The 11,695-nt window shown below is 47.7% G+C and overlaps 1 protein-coding gene across 1 annotated transcript in view; it reads left to right on the top strand.

Moving 5' to 3' along the window:
• The first annotated feature begins 6,049 nt into the window (after positions 1–6,049).
• Positions 6,050–11,695, top strand: part of CACNG4 (calcium voltage-gated channel auxiliary subunit gamma 4) — a 44,159-nt gene continuing 38,513 nt past the window's right edge. The window contains exon 1 of the mRNA XM_040081405.2: positions 6,050–6,306. Coding sequence (XP_039937339.1) covers positions 6,084–6,306 — 223 coding nt within the window. The 5' untranslated portion in view covers positions 6,050–6,083. The remainder of the gene's footprint in view (positions 6,307–11,695) is intronic.

Here is an 11,695-nt window from a genome sequence, read left to right as displayed (position 1 = left end):
CTGATCTCTCAGAAGTAATGACTAGCTGTAATTTCACCTTCTAATTTCATTTTTTTAGCAGGCTGAGTGTTTATAAAACTTTTTCAAGGGAGCTGCTGGAGTGTGCTCCTAAAAGACCATTTCTCTGGTGAATAATCGGCTGAAATTCTAATGAGGAAATCCTTTCAGTGGCCAACAGCCTTCCTACTCAAATGCTGCATTATCAGCTCCAAATTATTCAGACAGATCTGAGGAATTTACTTTAGGAAGCTTAGGAGATAAATTCAGTGCAGCAAGTTATCGTGATTGATTTAAGTATTTAAGACTTATCCTAAAAACCTGTTTTGCTCAATCTGCCTCCTAACACGCTCTCATTGAGGCGCATTTTTTTCAGGTTAAAAAGCATCCTGAGTGCAGCAATTTCCCTTTCACTGGCCAGGGGTGATTCTCCTGCACCCTCTGAGGCTGTGGGTGATGCAGTGCTTCGGAAGCAATGAGCTTTACACCAGATTGCCTCATTTTTTACACTCCATGACTCCAGCCACGCCACTCTACGGCACCTTCCCCCTTGGGTCTGAGAGGGAGCATTTGCTCCAAAGAGGATTTATATATTTATTTTCTAAAGGCTGTTAAAGAGAGTAATGTTGCTTTGTTTGTGGGGACATCAGGAGCTGGTGCCCAGGAGTGCTGGCAGGATGAGCACAGGCACTGTGGGCTCCGGGAGAGCCCTTGGAAACACCATCCATCACCAGGACATCCCACGCCCTCTTCCACCCCCCAGTCTGGCTGCAGTCCATGTGGGGCTGTGTGGACTAGCTCTGGGTGTGTGTTTGTGCAGCACAAACAGGTGCAGGGTCATTTCCTAGAGGTGGCTCCTACTGGTTGGGATGAATGAATCTCACAGGTATTTCTTTTTTCTCTTTCTCCACCCTCCCCGTCATTGTACCGTATTCCCAAGGAGAATTTGTGTTTCCCTCTGGATGCTGCCCTGAGAGTGAACACAGCTCGTTCCAGCAGTGCCTTGTCTGGGTGAACCCAGCACATCTGCTTCTCCAACACTGAAAAGATTAGGATTTTTTTCACTGGCCTCTCAGCAGGTTTCTTGTGCTAGAAACTCCCGTAACGTCTCATCAGGACGCTCCTCTCCAAACCTTTCGAAATAGGATGAAAATCAAGAGTCTTATTAACCACTTGCTCTTTCTCCCATTCCCTTTTTCACACTCCAAACTCACAAATAACCCCTGCTCATGGATTTAACTCCTTCCCCAGGTAATTCTTTCTGTGCCTTTTGCCGCTGCAATGAATTTCTCCATGCTTAGGGCAGGGACAAGAGGTGGGACTTGAGACATGGAATCGCATTGCAGGCAACAGGCACAGTGAACTTTAGGTCTGTGAGGCGTGTGCAAAATTAGCTCATTCTGTAGCTGCTCTTGATATTAAACATCTTACCAGGAGGGCTGAGTGTTTGAAGGACAAACACTCATAATTTGCTTTGACATTTGACATGATCAAGCAAGTAAAGGAAAAATATTCCATTTCTCCATTGTCAAAAAAGATAATGAGTTTCATAACTATTGGTATTATGGGAAAAATAGAGCCTGTGTAGTGTAAAATGTGTGAGAGCTGCTATATATTCTTCTATAAATTGCGTATATCATGTTCTTTTGTTGGCCCTATTCAAACACAGCATGCCTATCCTTTTTAATTTTCTGGTTTGCTGTGCAAGTCTCTAACAAAAAATATTTCTTTTATTTTTTAATGAAAAAAGTTTTCTTCAGATTATTTATAGAAAGAGCAGTGCTGTCATCGAGTCTGTCTCATCAGATCATTCTTGGGTACCAATTTCTAGGCTCGGATGACGAACCATAGCAGCCACTTTTCCAATAGCAGCATCTGGCTTCCTGGCAAACTCAAAATGCAGTTATCTGGAAAGCTTCAGAGTTGCTTCTGAGCACATTTTATTTATTAGAAAGCAGTTGTGTTGCTTTGCTTCCCATGACTAAGCCAAAGAATATTTAATATATTAAAAGGAATAATAGGATCTAGGCCAAGCTGTTGTCCCTCAAGTGGCAAGGAATGACAATATTTTTCCTTTAAGATGACCATTTGTTCAGCTCTGAAGGACAATCTGAAACTCTTTGCCATCACTCCAGATGCTCTTTGAAAGGACTGAAAGAGAAATTCAGTCTTATAATGCCTGAAACTAAATTCAAGTTCACCCTTTCCTAGACTGAACACTCTGAAAAGTGTTGGTCACTTGTCTGCCCGCCTTGCTGGAGAAAGGAAACCCTCTGCACAGTGGGGCGCTCTGAGGTGAAAGATAAAATGTCTTTGCAATTTATGATGAATTCTGATAGAAGGAATAGGTGGGTCTGTGGGTCAGGTTCTGTGCCATCCCTAAAAATGAGTGAATTCAGCCTTTGTTTCACTACAGAGTTTATGAGATCGATCATTTGGATCCAGCTCTGCAAAGATCTCCTAAGGTAATTCAGTAGATATCACAATAATCTGCAACATCTGATCAAAAGTGCATGAAAATACAGCTCCTGGAACAATTTTAGTAGTACTCCTTAAACATACCTGCGACCCCACTGACACCTTCTGCCACATCCCAGTCTTCCAGGGCTCTGTGCTCAGGCTGGAGAAGTGAAGCTCTGCTGCTGATCTGGTGGTTTAATCAAATCCCACTACTGCCCTGGGGATAAAAGGAGATTATCCAACACTGTACAAAATGGATGAAGCATCCAGCTCTCCATACACAGCATAATCTGAAGGAGGTTATTAAGGATTTTATTTCCCCAATATCAACATCAAATTAGATAGGAAAGACACCAAGACTCACAGAAGATGACAATCACCAGTAATACAGATGTCCTCATAGTTTTAGGGCATTCCTAGATGCTAAAATTCATTCTCACATGCACAGAGCTAAAAGCTGAGAAAGAACAAGGGAGGATGAAATGTCTGTTGCAGGCTTTGATGATGGTTAGCCTGTATCTGCATCAAAAGCCCTATTTAATTGAAGTGATTATTTTCATTCTGAGAAAGAAATCTCTCGAGTTCTTCTTGAGCAATTTCCAAAAGTTTCTTTCAGTGAAATGCTAGTGTTATTTTTCTAGATGATAGATTAAAAAAAACTGAGAAAGCCTAATCTGTTAAACTCAATATGTTTGACACTTAGCAGCAGTAATGCTAAATGGTAACATCTTGCAGTTTTCTTCCGATACCAGAGGTGTCTCTGGGGCAGGATTTTATTAGTGACAGCTCTCACTGAATTCAGTTAAAGCCAAAGTTTTGTCTCCAAAGTAACTGTTATTCAGTTCAGAAATAAAATGATCAGGCACAAGATTTCATTTAAAGCTTTGAACATCAACGTCAAGGAATCAAAACAATTCTGTTTCAAGATTCTGTTTCTCCAGGGTAGAAATTATTTCTGGGTTTGGACTCTTGTCCTTGCACGTTGTCGTGCTGAATTACAGGGAGAAGCTGTGGGGCTTTCTCTTCTCATTGTCCTGAGCTTCTGCCTCTGGTCTGAGCTTGGAACAATTGGATCTTAATTCTGATTGAGGACGGAGGAGGCTACTGCAGTGCAAAACACCCTGCCAAGGCTCTCTGCTGCTACATTCAATGGCACTTTTATGAGGCTGGATCATAAGCAAAGCCTGCAAATCAAAGGTGACACGTGGGCAACCTGTGCTGCATGCAGTGGGTCAGAGAGATTTCGTGTTTAAGGAAAGACTACACGCTTCTCTGCTGTTGAAGAGCGTAAGCACTTTTGCCTTCTTTCCGCCACGAATGGAGATTATTCAATGGTTGGATTTAATGAATTCAAAATCCTTAGAAAATCACTAGAGCCAGACATCAATGTAAAATACTCCACCAGCTTTCTGTAGTGGAATATAATATTAGCTCTCCCACAATCTACTTCATGCATTTCAAAAGAATGGAGAACATTCTTAAACTAAAGAAGATAGCTTGGGCAGAAAATGATTGCCTGCCTTGGATGCCGCTCTGTAACCCTTCAGGAGCCTGAGTTATTTCTCTCGGGGCAGGAGAAACAGAAACTGATGTCTTCTTTGCAAAAATGGGAGGGGGAGGAAGATGAGCAAGATATTTTATTAATAAATGCTGTTAATGTGCTGTTACCTTGCACAGTCAATAGGAGCGTTGCTGTGGGGCCGGTGGCTCTGAAACCCCGGTGCTGTGTCCCCTTTCTGCTGGTGGAGGCTGCTGAGAACCCACCAGAGCAGCCACCACCCTGCCTGTGTCCTGTGGAATGTCTGCGCCGGGAGTGCTCCAGGAGGACATTTCAGTGCCATGTGGAATCCCTGCTCTGGGTACACCCCACCCAGCTCCCCCTCCCTCTGTTCCAGCCGTAAGCATCTCTCCAGCAGCACCGTAATACAAATAAATAATATTAATTAAGGCTTGATAGGTTTAAAAAGCAATGGAAATAGCTTCTCTCCTGCTGTTTCAGTATCTCATTTCCCCGCTCTGTCCAAACCCCCAAAGCCCAGAGGTACAAACATATATTTCAAATGAGGAGTTTGTTGAACCTCATTAAACTTAAATGCTCAATCCAGTTTTTCAGAACGAGGTTTCACTGTGCTTTTGAGTTTACCTGATTTGATTCTTCCATCCCTAATGGAGATATTCATTTAGAAGGTGATTTTTGCAAAGGCACTTACACACCTACAAAACCCCAACTGAAAAGAAAAGCATCGTTTACATTTTTAAACCAAGCATCTGACTTTGGAGCTGTTCTATGTTTATAGGCTTCACGTCTGAGCAATTCGCCGAGGCCTCTGCGAAATAAAGACCAGCTTTTAATTTGGATTTGCTTTTTGTTCTCCCAGGGTTGGTTTGGTTTTTTTTTTTTCTGAAATGGACGAGCAGCTGAAAAGCCTCTCTGCGTTGGTATGCCGAGCATTGGAGTCACACAGGCACCTGCAGCCATCCACGCACTGCTCGGCAAGAGCACTGTATTTCTCGAGGTTTGTAGCTCTTGTCCTCCCACTCCCTAATTCATATACATAAAACTGGTGTGCTGCCACGTTCTCTCCACACAAATGCATTAGCTGATCAGGAAGCCTTCCCATTCATCTGGCTTGTCACTTGCATGAGGTGGAGGCAGGACCGGCTTGTCAGCTGGCGGTGATGAGAGTGAGGGGTGGAAGACAGGAGAGTGCGACAAAAATGGTGGAGATATTTCTCCCCTTGGTTTTCCAAGGGAAAATATTTTCAGGTGCTGGATTGTCTCCATCCCCTTCCAGACAGGAGCAAATCAGCAACCCAAATACTTGCCTGCAACCTCCTTCTGTAATTAATCGCAGAGTGAGGCTGCAGGAGGGAGTCATGGCTAACCCCCCTCGATGGCTCTGCTGTAGCTCCCGGGCAATGTGGGCATCTTCTTGGAACTGCGACGCCTGATCCCCACTGTGTTTGGCACCGTTTCCACGGTGATTTCCAGGGCAGCCCGTGCAGCAGGAGGAAAGTGCGCAGAACCCACCCAAAAAGGAGCAGTGAAGGCGCAGAGCTTTGCACCTCGAGAGTGGGCAAGACCTCCCTGCAGGGTTGAGAGCCAACCCGGTTCACACTCACACCTTCATCCCCTGTGAATTTCAGAGAATGACAGAACGTTTTGGGCTGGAAGGGACCTTAAAGCCCGTCTGGTTCCATTAGACCAGGTAGCTCCAAGCCCCGTCCAACCGGCCTCGAGCACTTCCCGGCACGGAACAACACGTCAGACGCGGCAGAGCCCGCTCAGACCGAGGGACCGGAGCGATGCTCGGCGGGCATCGGGGGCCGGGCTCTCCCCGGCGGGGCGGCATCACGTCGGGGGTCGGGAGGCTCTGCGCCCCCGGTGCCCGCGGCCGGGCCGCCCCTCCCTCCCCGCCCGCCTCCCTCCGCCCGTGCCCGCTGCCTGCGCGGCCGGGGCGGTGCGCGGGGGCGCGGCCGGCGGCGGAGCCCGGCCCCGCGGCGGCGGCAGCGGCTCCCCCCGCCCGGCTCCCCCCCGCCCCGTGACTCGGAGCCTCCCGCGGGCGCGGCGGCTGCCGGGCGGTGTCGTGCGGCCCCCCGCGCCCGTGCGGGGACTATGAAGCACCATGGTGTGGTGTGACCGTGGCGTCCAGATGCTGCTGACCACGGTGGGCGCCTTCGCCGCCTTCAGCCTCATGGCCATCGCCATCGGCACCGACTACTGGCTCTACTCCAGCGCCCACATCTGCAACGGCACCAACATCACGACGGACGAGGCGCAGGGGCCGCCGCGGCGGGCGCGGGGCGATCTCACGCACTCGGGGCTCTGGAGGATCTGCTGCCTCGAAGGTACCGGGGCCGCGCCGGGGAGGGGGGGGAGCAACTTCCCGGGGGGACCGGGCTGCGCTCCCGGAGCCGCCGGGCAGCGCCCGGGCAGAGCCCGCCCGGGGCCGGAGCCGGAGCCGCCGGGCTGAGCCCCGCCGGAGCCGGGGCCGGGGCCGGAGCCGCGCCGCTGCCTCGGACACGGCCGAGGAGGAGGATGGCGTTACCGTGGCAACCGGCATCTCCGACATTGCCATGGGAACCGGCGGCGGGATGCGGAGCGCTGCCCAGGGGAGCTCTGCCCAGGGGGGCGACCACGCTCCGCGACCATCGCCGGGGGTCCGGGGCTTTGGGGGCTGCCGGCGGGGTCGGGGCTTTGGGCGCTTTGGGGCGCACCTGAGCCCCGCAGGCTTCGCGGCCGCCCCCTGCTACCCCCACCCTCCCCCCTCCGGACTTTGGCTTTAGGAGCTTTGGAGCTCAACCACAGCTCTCGGGCAGGACAGCGGGAACTCCAGTTCCTCCCAGTCCGCCCTCGGACAGACACCGGCAGCTCGGGGGAAGGGGGTGTTGCCGCCGCTCGGGTGCTTCGGCGTGGGCTCGGCGTTCCTGGATCCAGCCCGAGGGTCGGGCTGAAGGACGGGAACAACAAAAAGATGGGTGTTTTGGCGGCTGAGCTGGGCGGCAGGACCCCGCTCCCCGCAGAGGCCGAACATGTGGCTCCCGCTCGGAAAATGGAGTTGTAGAGAGGCGCGGCGGTAACTGCGGGGACAAAGAAGCACATGGGTGCTGCGAGGATTTGGCAGAGCAGGTCGCAAAGCCCAGATGAGAAACCACATCTGTCAGCCGAGAGCGAGGGGCTCCGGCCGTGGGGAAGCGGAGCATCCTCGGGAAAGGGACAGGCGCTGCCCACGGTGGCTCTGAAGCCCCTCACCTGCTGATCCATTTCTCTGTGAGCCGCCAGCGGAGCCTCCGTGGTGCCGGGAGAAAGGGAGAGCCTGGGGGAAAGGGAGAGCCTGGGGGAAAGGGAGAGCAGAGGAACGCTGGTGACTTGTGCCGAGCCGCTTTGTGCCTCGGGGCTGGGGCACCGGAGCCCTGCTCCCCGCAGGGATGAGCTCGGGCGGGCTGCTGTGCTCCTCATTCCATCAGCACGGCTCCGCACACGGGAACTTTGCAAACCCGGCTTTGTGCTTTATTCCGACTGACAGACGGCTCAGCCCAGACGAGCCCAGCTCCAGTTCAGAGTCGCAGCTGTGTTCATATGGGTTTTTTTTTCCTCCCCAGAAAAGGTTGTGGCGTGGTAGAGAACACCTCATTCTCACGTCTGTTCTCATCTTCTCCTTTAGCTAATGATTTAGGGCTACAGTGTAACATGATTTTTCTCTTAAAATACCGGATTTGCTACCTACTAACAGTGGTGGTGCATAGAACAGCTGTAGGAAAAGGAAATATTTTTAGATGCTAAAGAGAGAAAGAATTATTGAAATGTGAAGGTTTATGGGTAATAGCAATGCTTGGCTTTATGACTCTTAAAGGAAATCTAACACTCAGCATGGGCTTTTATGGCACCTGGAAAATGCATCTGAGAGCTCCTGAGTTTACTCGAGAGGTGCTGAGCATCCTCCACTTGAACTGAATCTTGTGATCTGCACTGAGCTTGTTCCAAATGTCTTCAGCCTCCGTTTTTCACGGAAAATAAGTTTGTTTGCATCTTGCAGGACTTGCTGAGCTTGTTCAGCTAGGCTGGACCTGTCACCTGCAGGAAAAATCCCTGAGCTCCCCAGTGTCAGGATTTCTGTGGGGTCTCCCAGTAACACCATTTGTAAAAGTGGAGTGCAGCTTTGACTGAACCTGGTGGGGTTTCTCCAAACCTCAATTTCACCTGCTCAGAACTTTATTTAGGAGAACAGCAGCCAGGGGAGCTGTGAGGAAGGAGCAGTGAGGAAGGAGCAGTGAGGAAGGAGCAGTGTGGAAGCAGCTCCCAGTAACGCAGCCGAGCTCCAGCCTGGCTGCATCATTGATGCCCTGCTGGAACTCCCCGGGGAATTTGGTGAACAGTTGCAATCAGGAGCTGTGTGCAAGGAAAGCTCAAACCCTCATCAGTTTGGGGGATGAAAAGGCGTTTCATGGGACGCATCAATCCGACAGCAAGGGAGCTGTTCTCTTCCAAATTCAAATGCTCATAATCAAATTATGAAGTTACAATTTTTAAAGTTGTCAAATATGTGCTAAGAATGCCCAATTTGAGAAAGCCGTCATCTGTTCACAGAGCTGAGGAGCAGAGACTACATTCTCTCCTCCTTTTTCAGTATGTTCTGTTTTGTAAGACAAAATCTATAGAAATGGTAAATTATTCATGTTTTAAACCATGCCATGGGACTTGGATTTCAACATGGAACCTTTGTTTTATAAAATAATAAAAACCGTTTCTAGATGCTGATTTAAAACAACATTCCCTTGACCATTGCAGAGCCTCGCTCATTTGAAGTGGCTGAGCCTTTTAGTAATCTAATAGTAATATTGCAATTCTGAGGAGATACATAGCAGGAAAATAACTTCAGTTATGGATTTTTATATGTGATTAAATGGTCTGGCTTCAAACCTATTTATAGAATTCTTCTGGTGTTTTGGAGGAATAATTGTTAAAACCTCCTTAATTTATTTTGATGGTCTTTATTGCCATTTCAATCTTATGTTAAAAAGGCAAATCTGAGACACAAAAGTGCAGAAGCTGAAAATGCCTTAAACAGCCCCTGAAATTGCTTTTGACATACATAAAGCATTTTGCTGAGCAAATTTCAGGTCAATTGAAATTTCCCAGTAAAATGTTTTTCAACTCTATCAATAAAACAACTTGTAGGCTGGATTTTGAGCAATCACCTGTTCTGTAGCCCCAATTCCAAGACTTCAAACGAAACTGCTGAAACAGGACATAAAAGGATAACCTTATAATTCAATTATCAGGTGCTCCTCAATGTTTTCCTGTTTTTTCTTTGAAACAATATTTTACAACAAATTGGCATCGTAATTGGAGTGATACAGCTTAGGGATCAAGCATATTATCTTTGTTTGGAGCTGCAGGGATGAAATCATGTTTCAGTAGTAGTTGATACTACTATGGAGCTTAGTCACTCAAGAAGCAGAGTTAATGATACATCAGTCAAACTCTTGCCTGTCTGATCCCAATCTTGTTCTTTTAGCGTGTTTGTCAGAGGTGGAGGTAGCAGGTTCATTGAGTGGATTTTTAATAATTGCACTGTTTCTGCGTGGATTTTTAAAAGTTATATCCAAGGTAACTGCCTTCGGTGGGAACGTGAAATAATTCCTGGTGTGGATGTGCAGAACAGAAGTGGCTGAGCCTCTGAAGATTGCCCAGGGCTCCCTGGCAAACCTGGGGTTTGGTTTTCTGGGCCCAAGACAACCACAATAGCTGCAGCCTTGGCAGCTGAAGTTAAAATGTCACCAGAGGGAGCTTCTGATGGAGCCCCCATGCAGCCAGTCAACCTGAAACAAATTCAGCCCACAAATTCAGAAGAAGAGCAAACCAGCCCCATTTCGGGTGGCTGCTCTTGTGTCCCATGTCCACACTCGAGCTGCAGTGGCTGTCACAAGCTGTGGGTCCCTGGGTGCAGAGCAGGGTCTTGCAAACACAGCAGATGCTGTGTCCTGTCAATACCCATTCTGTGCCCAAGCTAACCTGAGAAAAGGAGATTAAACCACTCTGATGTCCCAGCAGCCCCCGCTCCTGTGGGAAATGTGCAGCACAGCTCCGCAAGCCTCGCACAGTCTTACTCACAAGGAGGATCTGATTAAAATATTTGCCTAGGAAAAAACAATGTTAAAAACACCACTTTATCCACTGAAACTGCTTATCTCGGTGAACAATCGTGCTGAAGTTAATAGGACAGCTCACAATGGAGCGCTCTGCAGGCTCTGTGACATCAAGATAGGAAATCAAGTAATGTACTTGTAATTTAAATTTATTCAAAGAGTATTTTATTAAACACTTCAGCCCATGAATCTCTTTGAACCCATTGTGTGTACTGCTTTTAGTATTCCCTGTTTGCCATTTACTTTTCAAGTGGTGCAATTGGCTATTGAATTCACGTGGGCCCACGTGCCCTTCCCGGCTGCGTGGCTGGAACATTTATAATGGGGAGGAAGGGCCGAGTAAATCATTTATGACTTTGAAAACTTGCACAAACGTGAATTTGCACAATTATTTGCCAGTCTTCCAGCTTGGATGAATGCGCACAAACACGGGAACTGCGGCACCCGCATGCGCTGCTTCCATGGAGACTCCTGAAAACAAAATAAAAATGCTTATACCAATGTTTGAGGCAAGCAAATAAAGGCAGGCTGCTATCCATCAATAGTGCAAATTCATGGCTCATCCGAAAAGAATGAATATTCCTTAGTATTCTCCAAGTACAACTATGAAGCTCCAGCACGACCACTTCGTAATAAACTGAATAGAACGCAGACTCTTTATTCCAGTTCTGTGGCCAGAGTGTTATTTGGTGTAGAGCAAATGTTAGATCACTCTAAGATCAGATATGACCTGCCTTGGAGGTTGTGTCCACAGGCGCATTATGAGGTGGTTGCTCTTCTCAGTCTGTGCAGGCACACGAGCTGTGCTCACACTGTGAAAGGAGAGTGGCTGAGTGGAGAATACGCAAGTGGGTGTCTCTGCTCTGAAAAACTTGTTTGGTGATGCTGCAGCCTATTTCTAGGACAATATATACCTACCATTGCACCCCTGAAGAGTGAACTTTCACCCGTGAATCTTTCAACACAAACATAAACCCATTAGTGAAGGGCTTTGCTGAGGTTCAGACCGTGTTTGCACTCTTTCACTCCATACATCCTGCTCACACCGTCTCCTTTTCCTTGGTAAAACACACGCTCCTGAGAAGGTCCGTGTGCTTTACTCACTGTTTTTAAGAGCAATTCTTAGCACTCTAATATCAGCTTTGCAATCCTGGCTGAAGCAGAGCAGTTTTGCTGGCAACTGATGGAGGGATTTTTTTAAAAAGCCTTTTTAGGTTAAATTTTTTTTTTTTTTCAGGAGCATTCTGTTTGTTAGAGTTTCTGAATTTGGAGCTGTCTTTATGGACACGAAGTTCAATCCATTTGAAATATTGCCCATAGTATAAAATACTTTAAAAATACTGAGAAATTTGGTGCTGGAGGATCTGTCAGCAGAGGATGAGTTAAGGCATTATCTATTCTCAAATGAAAAAAAAAAAAAAAAAAAAAATAGCATGTGTCTCCTCAATGCACCTCTTTGAACATTTGTGCAGAAGCTCTCAAATGATCTTATTGATGTCACAAAACATCCGTTCTCCCCTGCTCTATAAAACAGGGATCTGAAGCTAATTGACTGAATATATGTCACTTTAATGAATTAATTTTCTTT

This window comes from Hirundo rustica, chromosome 18 (assembly GCF_015227805.2).
Source record: "Hirundo rustica isolate bHirRus1 chromosome 18, bHirRus1.pri.v3, whole genome shotgun sequence".
Classification (NCBI taxonomy): Eukaryota; Metazoa; Chordata; class Aves; order Passeriformes; family Hirundinidae; genus Hirundo; species Hirundo rustica.
The sequence above is the reverse complement of the archived record's forward strand: the minus strand, read 5'-3'. Positions and strand labels throughout refer to the sequence as shown.